General features: G+C 44.3%; 1 protein-coding gene across 10 annotated transcripts in view; it reads right to left on the bottom strand.

Moving 5' to 3' along the window:
• Positions 1-12362, bottom strand: part of UNC5D (unc-5 netrin receptor D) — a 558362-nt gene extending 546000 nt beyond the window's left edge. For all 10 annotated transcript variants that reach the window (XM_047717048.1, XM_047717051.1, XM_047717050.1 and 7 more), the window contains exon 1: positions 11963-12362. In XM_047717048.1, coding sequence (XP_047573004.1) covers positions 11963-12068 — 106 coding nt within the window. In that variant the 5' untranslated portion in view covers positions 12069-12362. The remainder of the gene's footprint in view (positions 1-11962) is intronic.
• Positions 12363-14136: the final 1774 nt, after the last annotated feature.

Here is a 14136-nt window from a genome sequence, read left to right as displayed (position 1 = left end):
TCAAACTGGAAAAGGTTACTTTCTCACCACACCTCAAGACCCAGCTTTACACACGGAAAACTGGAAATTGGAAGTGATTTATTTACCCAGATAAGAATTTGTAGCTGTGCGGCAAATGCCTTTCTAAAACCATATCCTTTACGTAAAGCGTAACTCACGGCACCAATATCACAATTAGTGGAAGTGCAGTTACTATACTATTCTTTTCTGTGTACAGATTTTTAAAATAATAACATTTAGAAAGTACTTAGGACCTATTAGTGATTGTAGTAGATCCCTGATACTGGTATTTGTTCATAATGAACACATTTATTACCAAGGATGCAGAAGTAATTGAAACAAAAGCTTAAGGTCACCCCAAATTTCCTCCCAACATGGAACAAACCCATAATGTAAATCCTTTGTATGACTTTAATTAGCTCTGCTACACTGAACTAACCTGAGCCCCTCAAATCAAAACCCTAATGTTCTCTAAGAACTAAGCCAAGAAGAGAAATCTATATTATTTCAAAGGTGTTTAGAAAAATACAAACATTTTAAATAAAAGGAAGACATCCTTTAACACAGAGGAAAAATGATCAATAGTCTTTAGTCTTCTGGTATCATTTCTTTTGAATTCTTCTGTGCCTCTATTGATCACTTTTGTTATTATAGCCCTGGAAAGGAAAAGAGGTAAGAATGACATTGAGAAAGTGAAGATCTGGATTCACAGGCAAGCACCAATGGGAAGACCTATAAAAGTCAAGAAAGCTACTTTGCTTCTCTAGACTTTGGTTGTTCCTGTAAAAATCTGGGCTTTGGCCTAGAAATTTTAGGGTTTTATTCAGGGAAGTAATTTTATGATTTTCCTCTACAAGTGGGAAACAGAAGTACATAGAAACTCGGTGATCAAATTAATGTTTATCAAACGTAAAACGGATGGTCACGTAAATGCTTTCTGTCTTCTGCTTTGAGGCAGTGCCCCTCCACGAAGCTAGACGACATTTTAGAAGCGCAGCTCAAAGAAAGAGGAGTACTGAATGTGAGAAGAGATTGTCTCCTGGATCCCTTCAATGTCTTCACAAAATACACCAAGGTCACTGAGACAAACCAGAAGACTGAGTGTTCTATATACTGAGTTTTGTTTATCAAAGGTGTTTTATTAAAATAATGTGAGAAGACTCGGAACCTGGAAACATAAAATTTCATAAATCTGGTTTCTATTGGAAAGAAAAAATCAGTCACTCTAACAACTACAAGTGCCTGCCCCCAACTGAGCAAAAATGAGCCACCGTGGGGTTGAGGGGGGTCCTAACACTTTCGGCCATTTTCCATGCAAACCCACCTCGGTTGCTAGAATTGCTCATGTATGCTTTAGTTTACAACTACTGATTGAAGAGAAACTGATACCTGGAATTAAATTTTTTATGGTATTGGTACATTCCTCAAAATGGCTAAGTGAAGGCTTACCACACCATCCTTCCTGAAGTCCCACTAACTTGTCCTGAAAATTCTACTTCCACAGCATTTTTTATTGAAGATTTTGATACATACTTAAAATGCCAAGAAATGCTTCCTGGAATGATAAAAATACTGTGAATGAAAGGGACTGAAAACAATGGAGAGCGTCATAGAATGTTAGAGCACACAGGCGCTTTAAAGGTGATTTAGTCATTTCTTCTCACAGTAGAAATAAAAAAAAACAGAACGAAGCAACGTGTTCAAGAATATGTGGTCAAGAGCTTCCGAGGCTCATCACACTGCTTAAAGGAGAAGCAAGTGACTTGAGGAAGAAACAGACAGGGGGCCCGGGTGGCACAGCTGGTTAAGCATCCAACTCCTGGTTTCAGCTCAGGGTCATGATTGAGCCCCACGTCAGGCTCCATGTCCAGTGGGGAGTCTGCTTGAGATTCTCTCCCTGCCCCTTACTCCCGGGCTCACATCCACGCATGCACACTCTCTCACTCTCTCTCTCTCAAATAATCTTTTAAAAAAATACAGACAGGGCGCCTGGGTGGTTCAGTGAGTTAAAGCCTCTGTCTTTGGCTCAGGTCATTATCCCAGGGTCCTGGGATCAAGCCCCTCATCACATTGGGCTCTCTGCTCAGCAGGGAGCCTGCTTCCTCCTATCTCTGCCTGCCTCTCTGCCTACTTGTGATCTCGGTCTGTCAAATAAATAAATAAATAAAATATTTTTAAAAAAATTCAACAAATAAATAAATTTTTAAAAGTTTAAAAATACAAAGATTTGGGGGTTAGATGAGATATACCATGGAGAAAGAGAGAAATGGGAGTACCTAAATTAAGAAGCTGACTCAGAAGTCAAAATTAAAACGACATCTCACATACAAGTGTTATTAATGTCATTTAAATTAACAGCATAGAACTTTAATGATCTAAGTTTGCTATAAGGATGATATAGGATATTCCACTAATATATAATATATACACAGATACCCATGTATTAAAACACTTATCAACTTGACAATTATTAATAATTGGCTATGTAAGTGATGGTCTTCTCTGCTGCAGGATGTGATACGGTAGAGCTGTGTTCTCACAGTACCAGTCCAGAGGTCGAAATGCACCTCAAGCTGTCTGTTAAACTTGAAAAAATATTAAATGGGCTGTATGGGTTTTCCTTTTTTTTTTTTTTTTTGGCTTTATTTTTGCCCTAATGTAAAATTTAAAAAAAGAAACAAAGAAATTAACAACAAATCTTTTATTCAGCTTCATTTCTTTAAACCAAACCCCCGAACACTTATATCCCACCCACACACCTCACACTGACAAAACGTGTGAACCTCCTGATTGTTTTTGTTGTGTGGTTTGTTTTTGTTTTTTTTTCCCGTAGGAAAACAACTTTGGAAATCTGATGTAATCAGTGTAGCTTCTGGTCCCAAGACTAAGGTAGATACAAGGTTTGTCGATTTAGATGCAGGAAAGTTAAACTTTTTCCAGCCCCTTTGAAAACAGGTTTTCAAAGAATTTTATATTGCCTGGCAAAGAATTTTATTCGGTGGTCTGTATTTTTTTCGCCCTATCTCTTTTTTAAAGACAGGTTGGAAAATTCTTTTTTTTTTTTAAAGGATTTTATTTATTTGACAGAGAGAGATCACAAGTAGGCAGAGAGGGAAAAAGAGAGAGAGAGAGAGGAGGAAGCAGGCTCCCTGCCGAGCAGAGAGCCCGATGTGGGGCTCGATTCCAGGACCCTGGGATCATGACCTGAGCTGAAGGCAGAGGCTTAACCCACTGAGCCACCCAGGCAGCCCAGGCTGGAAAATTCTTGAAGACACACTGATGAAAACTGTTACTGGAAGTGCAACTGCCTTGTGCCACGGCACTACCTTCAAATACAAATTGAAAGACTTTAATCTTGTTTTAAAAATATACGCAGAACAAAAAAATGAAGCACATACACTCAAAATTAATAATAAAGACAAGGTATTTAGAAAGCCATGCAGATGGAGGGGCTCGTTTCTATTTCTAAAATGCCTGGCTTACAATGGCATCTTCAAAAATAAAACCAGAGAACTAATTTGTGATTTTTACCTACTTTAATGAACACTTTCATTCCTTTGATTAAGACAATCTTACTGCTTGGCAAGTTTCTCAGGGTATCTGACATACAACCTACTCCATACCATAGCATGTCATCGTGATACAGTCACAATTTTACTTCCCTCCAATCACTTCTGGCACATTTCCTAGGCAGGGCCACCTCTGTTTATAACCATGAGAAGCGTAATACCAATAGACCGAAAAAGCAACACAGGTTACCTTTTTTTTTTTTCCCCTCAACCAAAATTTTTATTCATGTATTTCACATATGTTCACGCATCCACCATCCACGGCCCTGTCTCAAGTGTAATGACAGCAAAATGCTGTATCATCTGGCTCAGGTCTGATCAGTCCATCCGGTAAGAAAATAGAATTACAAGGTAAAGAAGTCCAAAAGGCCCAGAAGCCATTTGGAGACTCAGCTTCTAGGCCTGGTACTATTTACTGCTCCCTGTCTGGCCTTGGTTGAAGAATCTCTAAATCTAATTTTATCATCTGTTCGAGATCAGAGCGGATGTACAAATACAGAGTAATCACACTTGTGAACATCCCTTAAAAGTGTCAAGTTCCATGCAAATGAACAATTACTCAAAAAACTCATCCATGAGAGTGTCACTCTTACACTTAACCATATTTCTAGAATAGTCTGTCTAGGCATATAGGCTTTCCAACCCATCAAAGGGAAAAAAAGATATATATATATATAAACCTCTTACAGTTATTTAATTCTTTCTCTGGCAATTAAACTTTCCTAAGTTATTTTATCACAATATTGAATAAATTTTAGGAACTTCCACCTAAATAGTACTCATACCTTAACAAAATGAGGTTGGAGTCAAAAATATTGGTTGGTGTAGGCTATTGGACAACAACTGTCAGGGGCTGGGTGAGTAATGGCAAGCACAATGGGCCCTTTAAGTACAGAGAGCTACCTTGCAGCAGAGACAGAGACCCCAAACACCAGCTCCTACACAACGTCCTGAGAATGACAACCCAGCTAGCTGGGGAGCCTCAGTACGCTCTATGAACAGTGCTCTGTTTCGTTTTGTTTTTGTTTTGAACCAACTGGTTTTACCCTACCTCTTCCTTAACTATACCCTCGTTCTCTCATTATCTTGAATTCCAGATCATTTTCCAGGCAGCTACAGTCAAGAGATATGATAGAATGAAGGAGTGATCACAGGAGTAGAAAAGCTTATTTAACAAAAATCTGACTTTGTGCAAACTGCTCAACTTCCCGGGGACTCAGTTTCCTCTTTATTACGTGCAATAAATTAGATGCAAATATCCATCCTCAATTCCTTCAAAACAGATTTCAAGACTTTCCAAATAGTGCATCTGTCTTTATAAATGCTGGAAGATGGACTATATATCATCTCAGAATGGAGCTCCTGAATGTGTTCGTTTTATGAGTGGCTGCGTGTCTGAGTTAAAACTGACATTTGTGTTTGCCTCTTCCTCTGTTGACATTTTAAAAATAGTCTTACACTGAATTCCACTTCTTACTGCCTCGCACATGAAAAACAATATTGAAAATACAAACTCTGAATTACTATCCCATATGGCCCTGCAACTCAAAGAGGGATGGGGTCCCTGGATGGGGTCATCTAGAAGCCTGTGAGAAATGCAGAACCAGCCCCCTCTGCGGGCTGAGTAAATCAGAAGGTGCATTTAAAGGAGATCTGCAGTTATTCGCATGCACATTAACATCTGAAGAGCACTGATTTGTGAGTTTCAAAGATATTACCAGCTTAGCTTCCATAACCCAGGATCATTTGGTTTCCCCTCCTCTCCGAGTAGATTTTATTAAATTAAATTCAAACAAAGATGGTAAGTCCTAAGTAAGTACTGTGGCTAGCAGAAGCCACCAATCACTTTCACACTACTCCCAACAAGCGCACAAATATATTGAGGCAAATTTCTCATCCAATATTTAGAAAATAAATTTGCCTTTATAGTAAGTTATCAAAATCTGTGAATGATATTACACAAAACACAGCTACGCCAGCGTGAGTTGAGCCTTTGAAGGATGCAGAAAGATTTCTTCCCATGCTTGCCTGCCAACCACCTACCTTCTGAAATTTCTGCAAGATCACTTTCCCGTGGACTCACCTGATTTGAGAAATTACAACATTTGATTTTAGATAACAACAAAGCATCTGAGAAATTCATTCTTATTCAAGCTTCACATTGCTGCAGTGATGCTCTCCCCCCATGATTCCTCCTAGTCTTACAATGCCAGCTTGGGTGGGTGGGATACTGGCACGCTAAAGTCTCTCTTTCTGGGGAGGAAGGCCCTTCTGCACCTTATGAACCAGAAACTTGGGGACAGAGAGTCAAAATCTGCTTTAAGTGAAGCTGTCATTGACCAAACTTGGAAGGCAGCTTTTGGCTTTCCAGTTTCCTTATTTATGAAGAAAGTAACTGGTCATAGAGGAAGAATTCGGACCTCGCCTTGTTCGTCTTGTTAGTAACAACATTAGGAAATGCTCTGATTCCTGGAGTGGTCTGATATACCTGAGAAGCATCACACAGGTGTGTTGTTTCTACTCAAGCCCCAGAAACACAACCCAGGACTCCTGCCCCCAATTACTAGTTCAGTGAAGTCGGTGGGGAGGGACAGGGGATGGAGCCCAGCAGACGCGGTTCACACCCCGTCCTGCACACGCATGCCCGCTTTCAGAAGAAAATACTGCAAAAGCACCGCAGAGTTCACAGCAGATTTCTAAGGCAGTCCAAAGGGAATACGTGAACATCCGCCTAATTCTGAAAATTATCTACACACAGCATGTGTGTGCGCCCGGTAAGGCCATACAACGCAATGTGGCACAAACAATTAAAAGTTCTTCTCAAAGTGGAAATGCAAAATAGAACGAATATCTATTTTCTATAAATGAATCGAGCCATCTGCCTCGAAAGAGCAGCAGCAGGAGTACCCAAAACAGCAGAAACAGCAGCCTCTGGTGTTAACAATCTACTCTGAAATCTCATGCTCCACATTTCGCCGGCAAACAAGGCTAAAAATACAAGACATGCAACAAATACTCTCTTGGGATCTGCCATTCCATGGATGGCGCATTCAATCAGAGTAATATTTTCTGTTGAAATTCAAAATTGAAAACAAAACAAAAAAAAAAAAAGCAAGCTATCATATTAGAAACTGGCGTTCAGAATTTTAAGTGTGGTTCCAATCCCAAAGTATATTAAGCTGAATGGTGAGAGGGTGGTTGTTTTCGTACAACACAAATCTCTGAGATTTATCTGAATGTATTTATAGATTTATTTAAGCTACTTTGAATTCCTCTACAACTCTCACAGTGATAGAGAAATAATTTTAGTCCTTTTGTCACCAAAATATAAGGGTTGTTTTATTTTTGGCATAGTTTAGAAAACAGTCCTTGTTGTAGGCTCTGGGGCAGGATGGTATAAGTTCGAATCCAGGCTCCTCCGTCATATCTCTGTGACCTTGCACAAGTTATCTCACCCCTCTTTGCCTTCCTTTTCCTATGTTAAAATGAGAATACTACTTACCTCAGAGTGCAGTTTTTTTTAAGTTTTTATTTATTTATTTGACAGACAGAGATCACAAGTAGGCAGAGAAGCAGGCAGAGACAGAAGGGGGAAGCAGACTCCCTGCTGAGCAAGGAGCCAGACTCGGGGCTCGATCCCAGGACCCCGGGATCATGACCTGAGCCGAAGGCAGAAGCTTAACCCACTGAGCCACCCAGGTACCCCTTCATAGTGGTATTTTAAAGACTAAATGAGTTGACAGATGTAAAGCATTTAGGATAATTAATGGCACACACTGAATACAATAATTGCTATGATTATTTCGCACTCAAACAAGGCTACAAAAATGCCTCCTCTCAAGGAATAGGCATGATGTAAAGAGCGGCAGCAATCGGACGTTGAGATCTCATGCCAAAAGCGGCCATTTAGCAAATGAGGGAGGCGAGCTGCTCAGGGGTCTTCACCTAGAGTTTGTGGTTCTCACTACAGTAAAGTCCCCGCTGGCCATGCGGTCATGCCATCAGTTCATGAAGGCATTAGGAGGGGGAGGAGGACAGAAGAGAAGACAATGACATGGCTGGTCAATGGCTGGCACTTTCCTGAGTATGGGATTAGAATTAATGGCAAAAGTGCAATCGAAAGGCATGACCAGGGGCACCTGGGTGATTCAGTGGGTTAAGCCTCTGCCTTCAGCTCAGGTCATGATCTCAGGGTCCTGGGATCAAGCCCAGGATCGAGTCCAGCATGGGGCTCTCTCTGCTCAGCAAGGAGCCTGCTTCCCCCCCACCCACTCCGCCTCTCTACCCACCTGTGATCTGTCAAATAAATAAATAAAATCTTAAAAAAAAAAAAAAAGCATCTCCATCGGGACTTTCTGTCAGTGTGTGTGCCTGTCCATTACAGGGACACCTGTAACTCCACTACCACCTTCTTTAAGAGGATGTTATAGAATATAACTTTCTTAGTACATATTCCTGTCTTTGGGATTAGACGTAAATGTATGTAGCCTGGGTCTCTAACCCTCATATTAAAAAAAGAAGAAAAGGCACAAGACACGGTATCAAATATTCACTACCTCCTGTACAACTAATTCCTTGAGGAAAATCTTTAGAGTTGCAACATTTTAAGCTAGGTACTATACATAGTAAAGGCGGACCACAAAGTCATGGTAGAGAGAAACGTGCTTCCCTAACTAGTAAGAGGCAGGGTCTGAGACTACCTGACTCACCCAGTTGTACAGTTCTGAGCGCTCAAGGAGGATTCCGGCCCCATAGCTTTTCCCACCCTATGGGCCACCACTTCCAGAACCACACACATGTCAAAGACTGAGGAAAGCCATTTATTTTTCATAGGAAGACCCTGCAAAAGAACAACTTTCTTTCTAAAGGCCAGATTAGAACAAATAATCTCTTCTTAAGAACTAAAATACTTGAAGGCATTTCTTTTTATTTGTTTGTTTGTTTGACACAGAGAGAGAGAGAGATCACAAGTAGTCAGAGAGGCGGGGGGGTGGGGGGCAGGCTCCCCGCTGAGCAGAGAGCCTGATGAGGGGCTTGATCCCAGGACGGGAAGACCATGACCTGAGCCGAAGGCAGAGGCTTAACCCACTGAGCCACCCAACTGCCCCGCTTGAAGGCATTTCTTGAGCAGAATACTTCGTCAGGCAGGAAAACCAGCAGCCATAGACTGTTCAAGCTAAGAGCACAACCCAAAAAATCAGAAGAAAACATTCCTGGGAGGAAAGTGGGAGAAAAGACACTTTCTTCATAGCACTCTGGAGGGAGAGTTTTTTGAGGAAAAGGAGCAAAATGAGAAAGGCCAGAGAGGGGAATTGGGGGGTGGGGGAAATGGGGGTATATAAAGCTTGTTAAGAAGGAAATGACTATGGATTTTAAAACGCATGAACCAGGTAGATAAATGGATTTAAGTATGTGTAAAGGGTCTGAGCCTATTATGCCCAGAAAATAAATGTGTACCTCTCTTGCCCTTAATGCATTACTATAGCGATTATAAGGAAGATGTCATTGTCCAGGACATTTTTTAAAGCAGGGAACTGTGCGGAAGTTTAGCCTATCTAAGATTACCTCACTCCCTGCCTTTAGATGAGGATATCTTTATGTACAGTATCTAATACGGGAATCACAACCAGATCTACAGCACTACTCCCGTTTTTTCAAAGAACAAAAACAAATCAACATGACAACACGATGTGGATTCAATTAGCACTTGGCAGGTCATGAATAACTTTTAAACAACCTTCTTTTAAGTTGGAAAGTGTTAAGATATACGGTAATCATGGCACCAAAGTGCCTTCCTTACAGTAGGCCAGCAGTCAGGAACATAAATCTGAAAACGTAAGTCTTGTTTGCAAAGGAAAGAACCAGAACATTCCTCCTTGGGCCATACCAGTTTCTATGGGTGGTCCTTTGTCCCAAGCATCTTCCTCTTCCAGTATATTCATTTAAAGCCCATCACCTGAAACCTCCCTCTGATTTTCAGATGGTTTTACATTAAGTATGGAGGAGAAGAAAAGGAAAAAAAAAAAGTTGGTGCACTCATCTTGCAAACAAAAGCATAAGTCGTTATAAAGAAAATGCTACTGAATTGTTAAATATTCTTAGATCATCAACGCAAACTACATAATTCTATACATCCTGTGGTTTGGGGGGAGGGGACAGAATACCTTGGTTCAAATCAACATGGAAAGACTTGCCAAAAAAAACACCTATTTCGTTGGATAAAGAACAACCTGAGGCCAACCCCACAGAGTCTGGTGAGACGACTCAACAAACATACCACAAGAGTGCAACTCATCTTGCTTTTAATGAATGGGCAGAACTTAAGTATCACTGAAACACACCCTTTATTCTGAAAACTCCATGGTGGCCACCTGCCCGAAGCCAGGTGCCACAGCTTCACAGGTTCCAGAGCTGGCTTACGGCTCATTTCATGCAGAATCCCTGACAGATGCTAAGGAACGGGCTTCAACCCCCCCCCCCCCCAAAACATAAAATACTACAAGGGAAATATTAGGCAGATTTACTGCTCTACTCCATGTGTCTTGAACATTACTATGATCTGTGCAAGACATTTTGTTGTAAATAAGCCTGCAGAGTGTACAGCATGTTTTCTAGAAGACCTTTAAAGAACAGCTTGCAGACAAGAGGTGCTAGCCTTACTTTCCCAGCCAGCAAAACTCCATCCAAGAGGCTTCTGGCATGTCCCCACCTCTCGTTGGGCGCTAGCTTCAAGACAACTCCAACAACCAAATTCCAAGGGGTCAGTACTCAGAGTCAGGTGCTCTTAGGTATTTCCACATCAAACAGCAACTGGGAATTCAGACACTTAGAAAATTTAGAAAAGAAAAGGCCCGCTTTTTCCCCAGAACAGTGCATTAAAACCAACTCAGAGCTGACTTTGCAAGGAGGCATTCTCCATAGTAAATTAAATGGCTGAAGCTTGTGCTTCTTCCAGCAAAGGGAAAAAACCAGGCTTCACCAGAACCCAGAGTGTGCAATCACTGAGGCTCATTTTTAAACCTTTGCTGCCTTTTAAGAAGGCTGCTCCACCAAAAACAAAAACAAAAAAAAAAGAAAAAAAAGTTTTCAGGAAATGAAATGCAAATTGTCACTGAACAGGACCATAAACGAAGCTTCTATCTACCTCTTTCCTTTTTTTTTTTTTTTTTAATTCTTCATTCTAGGCACCCTGACTGCTTTTAACACACCATTAGCTGTTATAAAAATTAGATTATGTTGGTTCTTTTATGATTGCGGACAGCCCCTTCCTCCCTCTTGTCTCCCGGCTACTCATTATGTCCAGGATAGCCAAGAGAGCAGAAGGTGAGGCGGTCAGCTCAGTTCCCCGCTCTTGCCAGACAAGCGTTAGGTAAATCATTCAGTGCAATTACATATTCTAAACCTAATGGATGGCACACAGGGAAGGAGAAAGGTAAAGACGGGCGGGAAGGAGAAGCTTCGGGATTATTTCAAAGGTAAAGCCACAATACTCAAGCTATGTCTCAAATCGCTTCTGATCGTCTTCAAAACAAGTCGGCGGGATTTATCTTTAACTTGATGCTCCCGGTTCTCGTTCACAGTGGAGGTGAAACCAGTTGCAAAATTTCATTCTACTGGAGTCCGGAGGATCCAGGAAAACGGGGCTTGTCTTTCAAAGTCAGCAAGAAGCGGCGGTTTGAGCCCTGCGCTCCCTAGCTCCCTAGCTCCCTAGCCGGAGGAGGCACCGGGTAGCGGCCGGGTGAGCGGCCTCCGGCCAAATGCTTATCCCGGCTCCGCACAGCGGGCACAGCTAATCGTGCGGGTTGCACACAGCTCTCCCCGGCTCCCGCACACCGCGGCCTCCTCGAAAAAAAGCCCAGTGCTAAGACCTCGGGTTAGTGTCGCCCGTAGGTTGCCAAGCTCAGCGGACTTTAGCTTGGCTGTCGCTCCCCAAAGGGAAAAGGCTTCCTCACCATTCAAGCCCACCCTACAGAGACTCCCATCACCCCGCCCCTCTCCCAGGAACTCTCGGACACCACTGTGCGCGACCACCCGTGGTCTCTCGCCTTAGAGGCAAGTGGAGAGGGCAGGGGAGAGCGAGACTGGAGTGAAGAGATGGGTACCCCGGTCTGCAGCAATTGGGGAGGGCTCGGAAAATGGAGCAGGCGGTGGGCGTCAAGGGTAGGGGCCCCCGTCACAGCAACCTGTAGGATTGCGGCTGATCGCAAACTTGGGGTGGGAGGAGCGGTCCCCTCCGAGGTCCTCCGCCCGATTCCCACCCTGTGGGGTCCGCGTTCGCAGAGGTGCAGCGCGCAACTTGGGAAGCCAGCGCCATGGGCGCGGGTCCCGCTGGGTCTCGCCGTCGTCCCCTCGCCTCTCCCCCGGCCCCGCCGCCCGCTCCGCCCGACGCTTACCTCGGGCAGCCGCAGCCCCCGCCGCCCAGAAGCAGAGCCCCAGCCACGAGAGCCACCGGCGCGCCCCTCCAGCGCCTCCTCCTCCTGCGGCGGCCGCTCTCTCCATGCTCCTCGCCGCGCTCGGAGTCCGGCTCCTCTTCCACGCCCCGGGCTCCCGGGAGAAGCACGGCGAGCCGAGGACCGAGACGAGCGGGTCCCGGAGGTCTTCGGCGAGTAACTGATCCACGGCGGCTCCCTACAGCCCCGGGGCAGGGCGCTCCGAGCCGCCGCTGGCCGGGCACCGGGAGCCAGCACGCGCCCCCATAGCCTCCCACGGCGGGGCGACCGCTGCCGCCACCGCCACTGCCGGAGTCGCGCTTCCTTCCCGCAGCACCGCTCGCCGCGCTCCCGCCGCTGCCGGGTCCGGGACTACCGCGCGGAGGAGCGAGTCCGCATCGCTAATGAGATCCCCGCGGCCGCCCCTTCTCCTCCCCTCCCAGCGGCAGCCAATGAGCCGGGCCGGGGCGGGGCGGCGGCGGGCCGCGCGGGGCGGGAGGCCGGGAGGCGCAGGTGAGCCCCGCGGTGGCGGCACGCGCCCTCGGGTTCCTCCACGCGCCGCAAATGGCCCCCGCTCGCGGACAGAGGCAGCGGGTCCGGAGCCCGGCTCGGGTACTCGAGCGCACGCCCGCGGACTTGAGTGGCGCCGGCGGGCCTCTTGGAGGCGAACCCGGCGCGGAAAGATGTGAGCATCTCGGCAGTCCAACTCAGATTCTGCCGCTTCCAGGAAACCTCTGTTTTGTGCAACTTTGAGCCCTTTCTCAGTCCTGCCTCTCCTGCTTCCATTTTTTAATGTCAGATCAGACCGCACTCCGAAATGTTCAAAGAAAAAAGAGAAAGCCTTAAATGCCAAGTGGGGAAAAATAACACTAGAATAAATCCATTATTGTAGCTATGCTAAATCTCCATGCATATAAATAGAGAGGTAGGGAAATTGCAGTCAAGGGTGCTTTAAGGGGTATGTGATAGATTTTTATTCCTACCTTTTTTTTTTTTTTTTTTAAACTTATCTGAAAGCTTCCTCATTTCTGACGCCTCCTGGTTTTGTTTGTTTTAATCTGGGCCCTGGGAATTGCCTTTCTTCTAAGTATCAGGGAAAGTGAGTCCTGCTGGCCTTTGTAACAAGAAGGAAGAAAGACTTTTTCTTAGAAGTGTGGTTTATTTTTAATAAACTGTCAAATCTTTGTTTAACTGGTTTTGAAAGGACTCATGGTTGCCTGTTACTCTTCTCTCCGGAAGTAGTAACTTTGGACAGATTGCCTTAGGCCACGCAGTTTCAGAGCACAGAACACACCTGGGGAGTTGGCCCTGAGTTCAAGACTCCACAGTCAGAGCACGCGCCATCTCTCACAGCATTGAGCCCCCAAAATGGTGCCAGAACTCAACCGGTTAGAACACATGTCCCCTTTTGCCTGGTTGCCCCCAAAATGAAGTCTTGGCTCAAAAGAAAACCTTCCCAACCGTTAGTTCCTCACTGCCCACACTCAATATTGATAGAAGTACTTCTAAAAAAAACCCATATCTCTCTTGCCAAAGTGCTCCATGCTCCCAAACACCTTTCTCCGGAGAATTTACAGTTTAAAGTGAGGTAATTGTTCTGGATGAGGTAATTGCGTTAACTCGCTTTCTTCTGAAGAAAAAGAGGATAGGAGGCAGAAAGATTGATTCCCTGATAAGCACATATGCCATCCCTCTCCTGAATGCCACCAGACCCGTGAATGTGGAGAGGAGCCAATTGCTTCCTCCAGTCTTCTTGCAGCTCAATAAAAGGTTTGAGTCCTGGTCAAGAAAACCAAGCTCTGGGGAATGAATGCTTCAAAGCAAAGACTAATGTGGGGCTGGCTAGGGACTTGCCTGAAAATCTCTTTAGAATCTTGGTAAATGAGCGTTTTGTCCTTTTCCTCTGAGAAGGTGAATTGAGAATTAATCTACCAAATATGCTTTACCTGTCTTCTGGAAAGTAGTCATTCATCCTCTGACGTTCCTTATTCTTCAAGAGTACGTGGCAGTTCTATCACAAATGAGCACTTTCTTTAAAAAAAAAAAAAAAAAAAAGTGGGGGTTGGGGAGACTTACTATGTTTCCAAGATAGTATTTAAGTATTACTACTGTCCCCAGAGGGGAGCAAAAGTAAAAAC

This window comes from Lutra lutra, chromosome 2, assembly GCF_902655055.1.
Source record: "Lutra lutra chromosome 2, mLutLut1.2, whole genome shotgun sequence".
Classification (NCBI taxonomy): domain Eukaryota; kingdom Metazoa; phylum Chordata; class Mammalia; order Carnivora; family Mustelidae; genus Lutra; species Lutra lutra.
The sequence above is the reverse complement of the archived record's forward strand: the minus strand, read 5'-3'. Positions and strand labels throughout refer to the sequence as shown.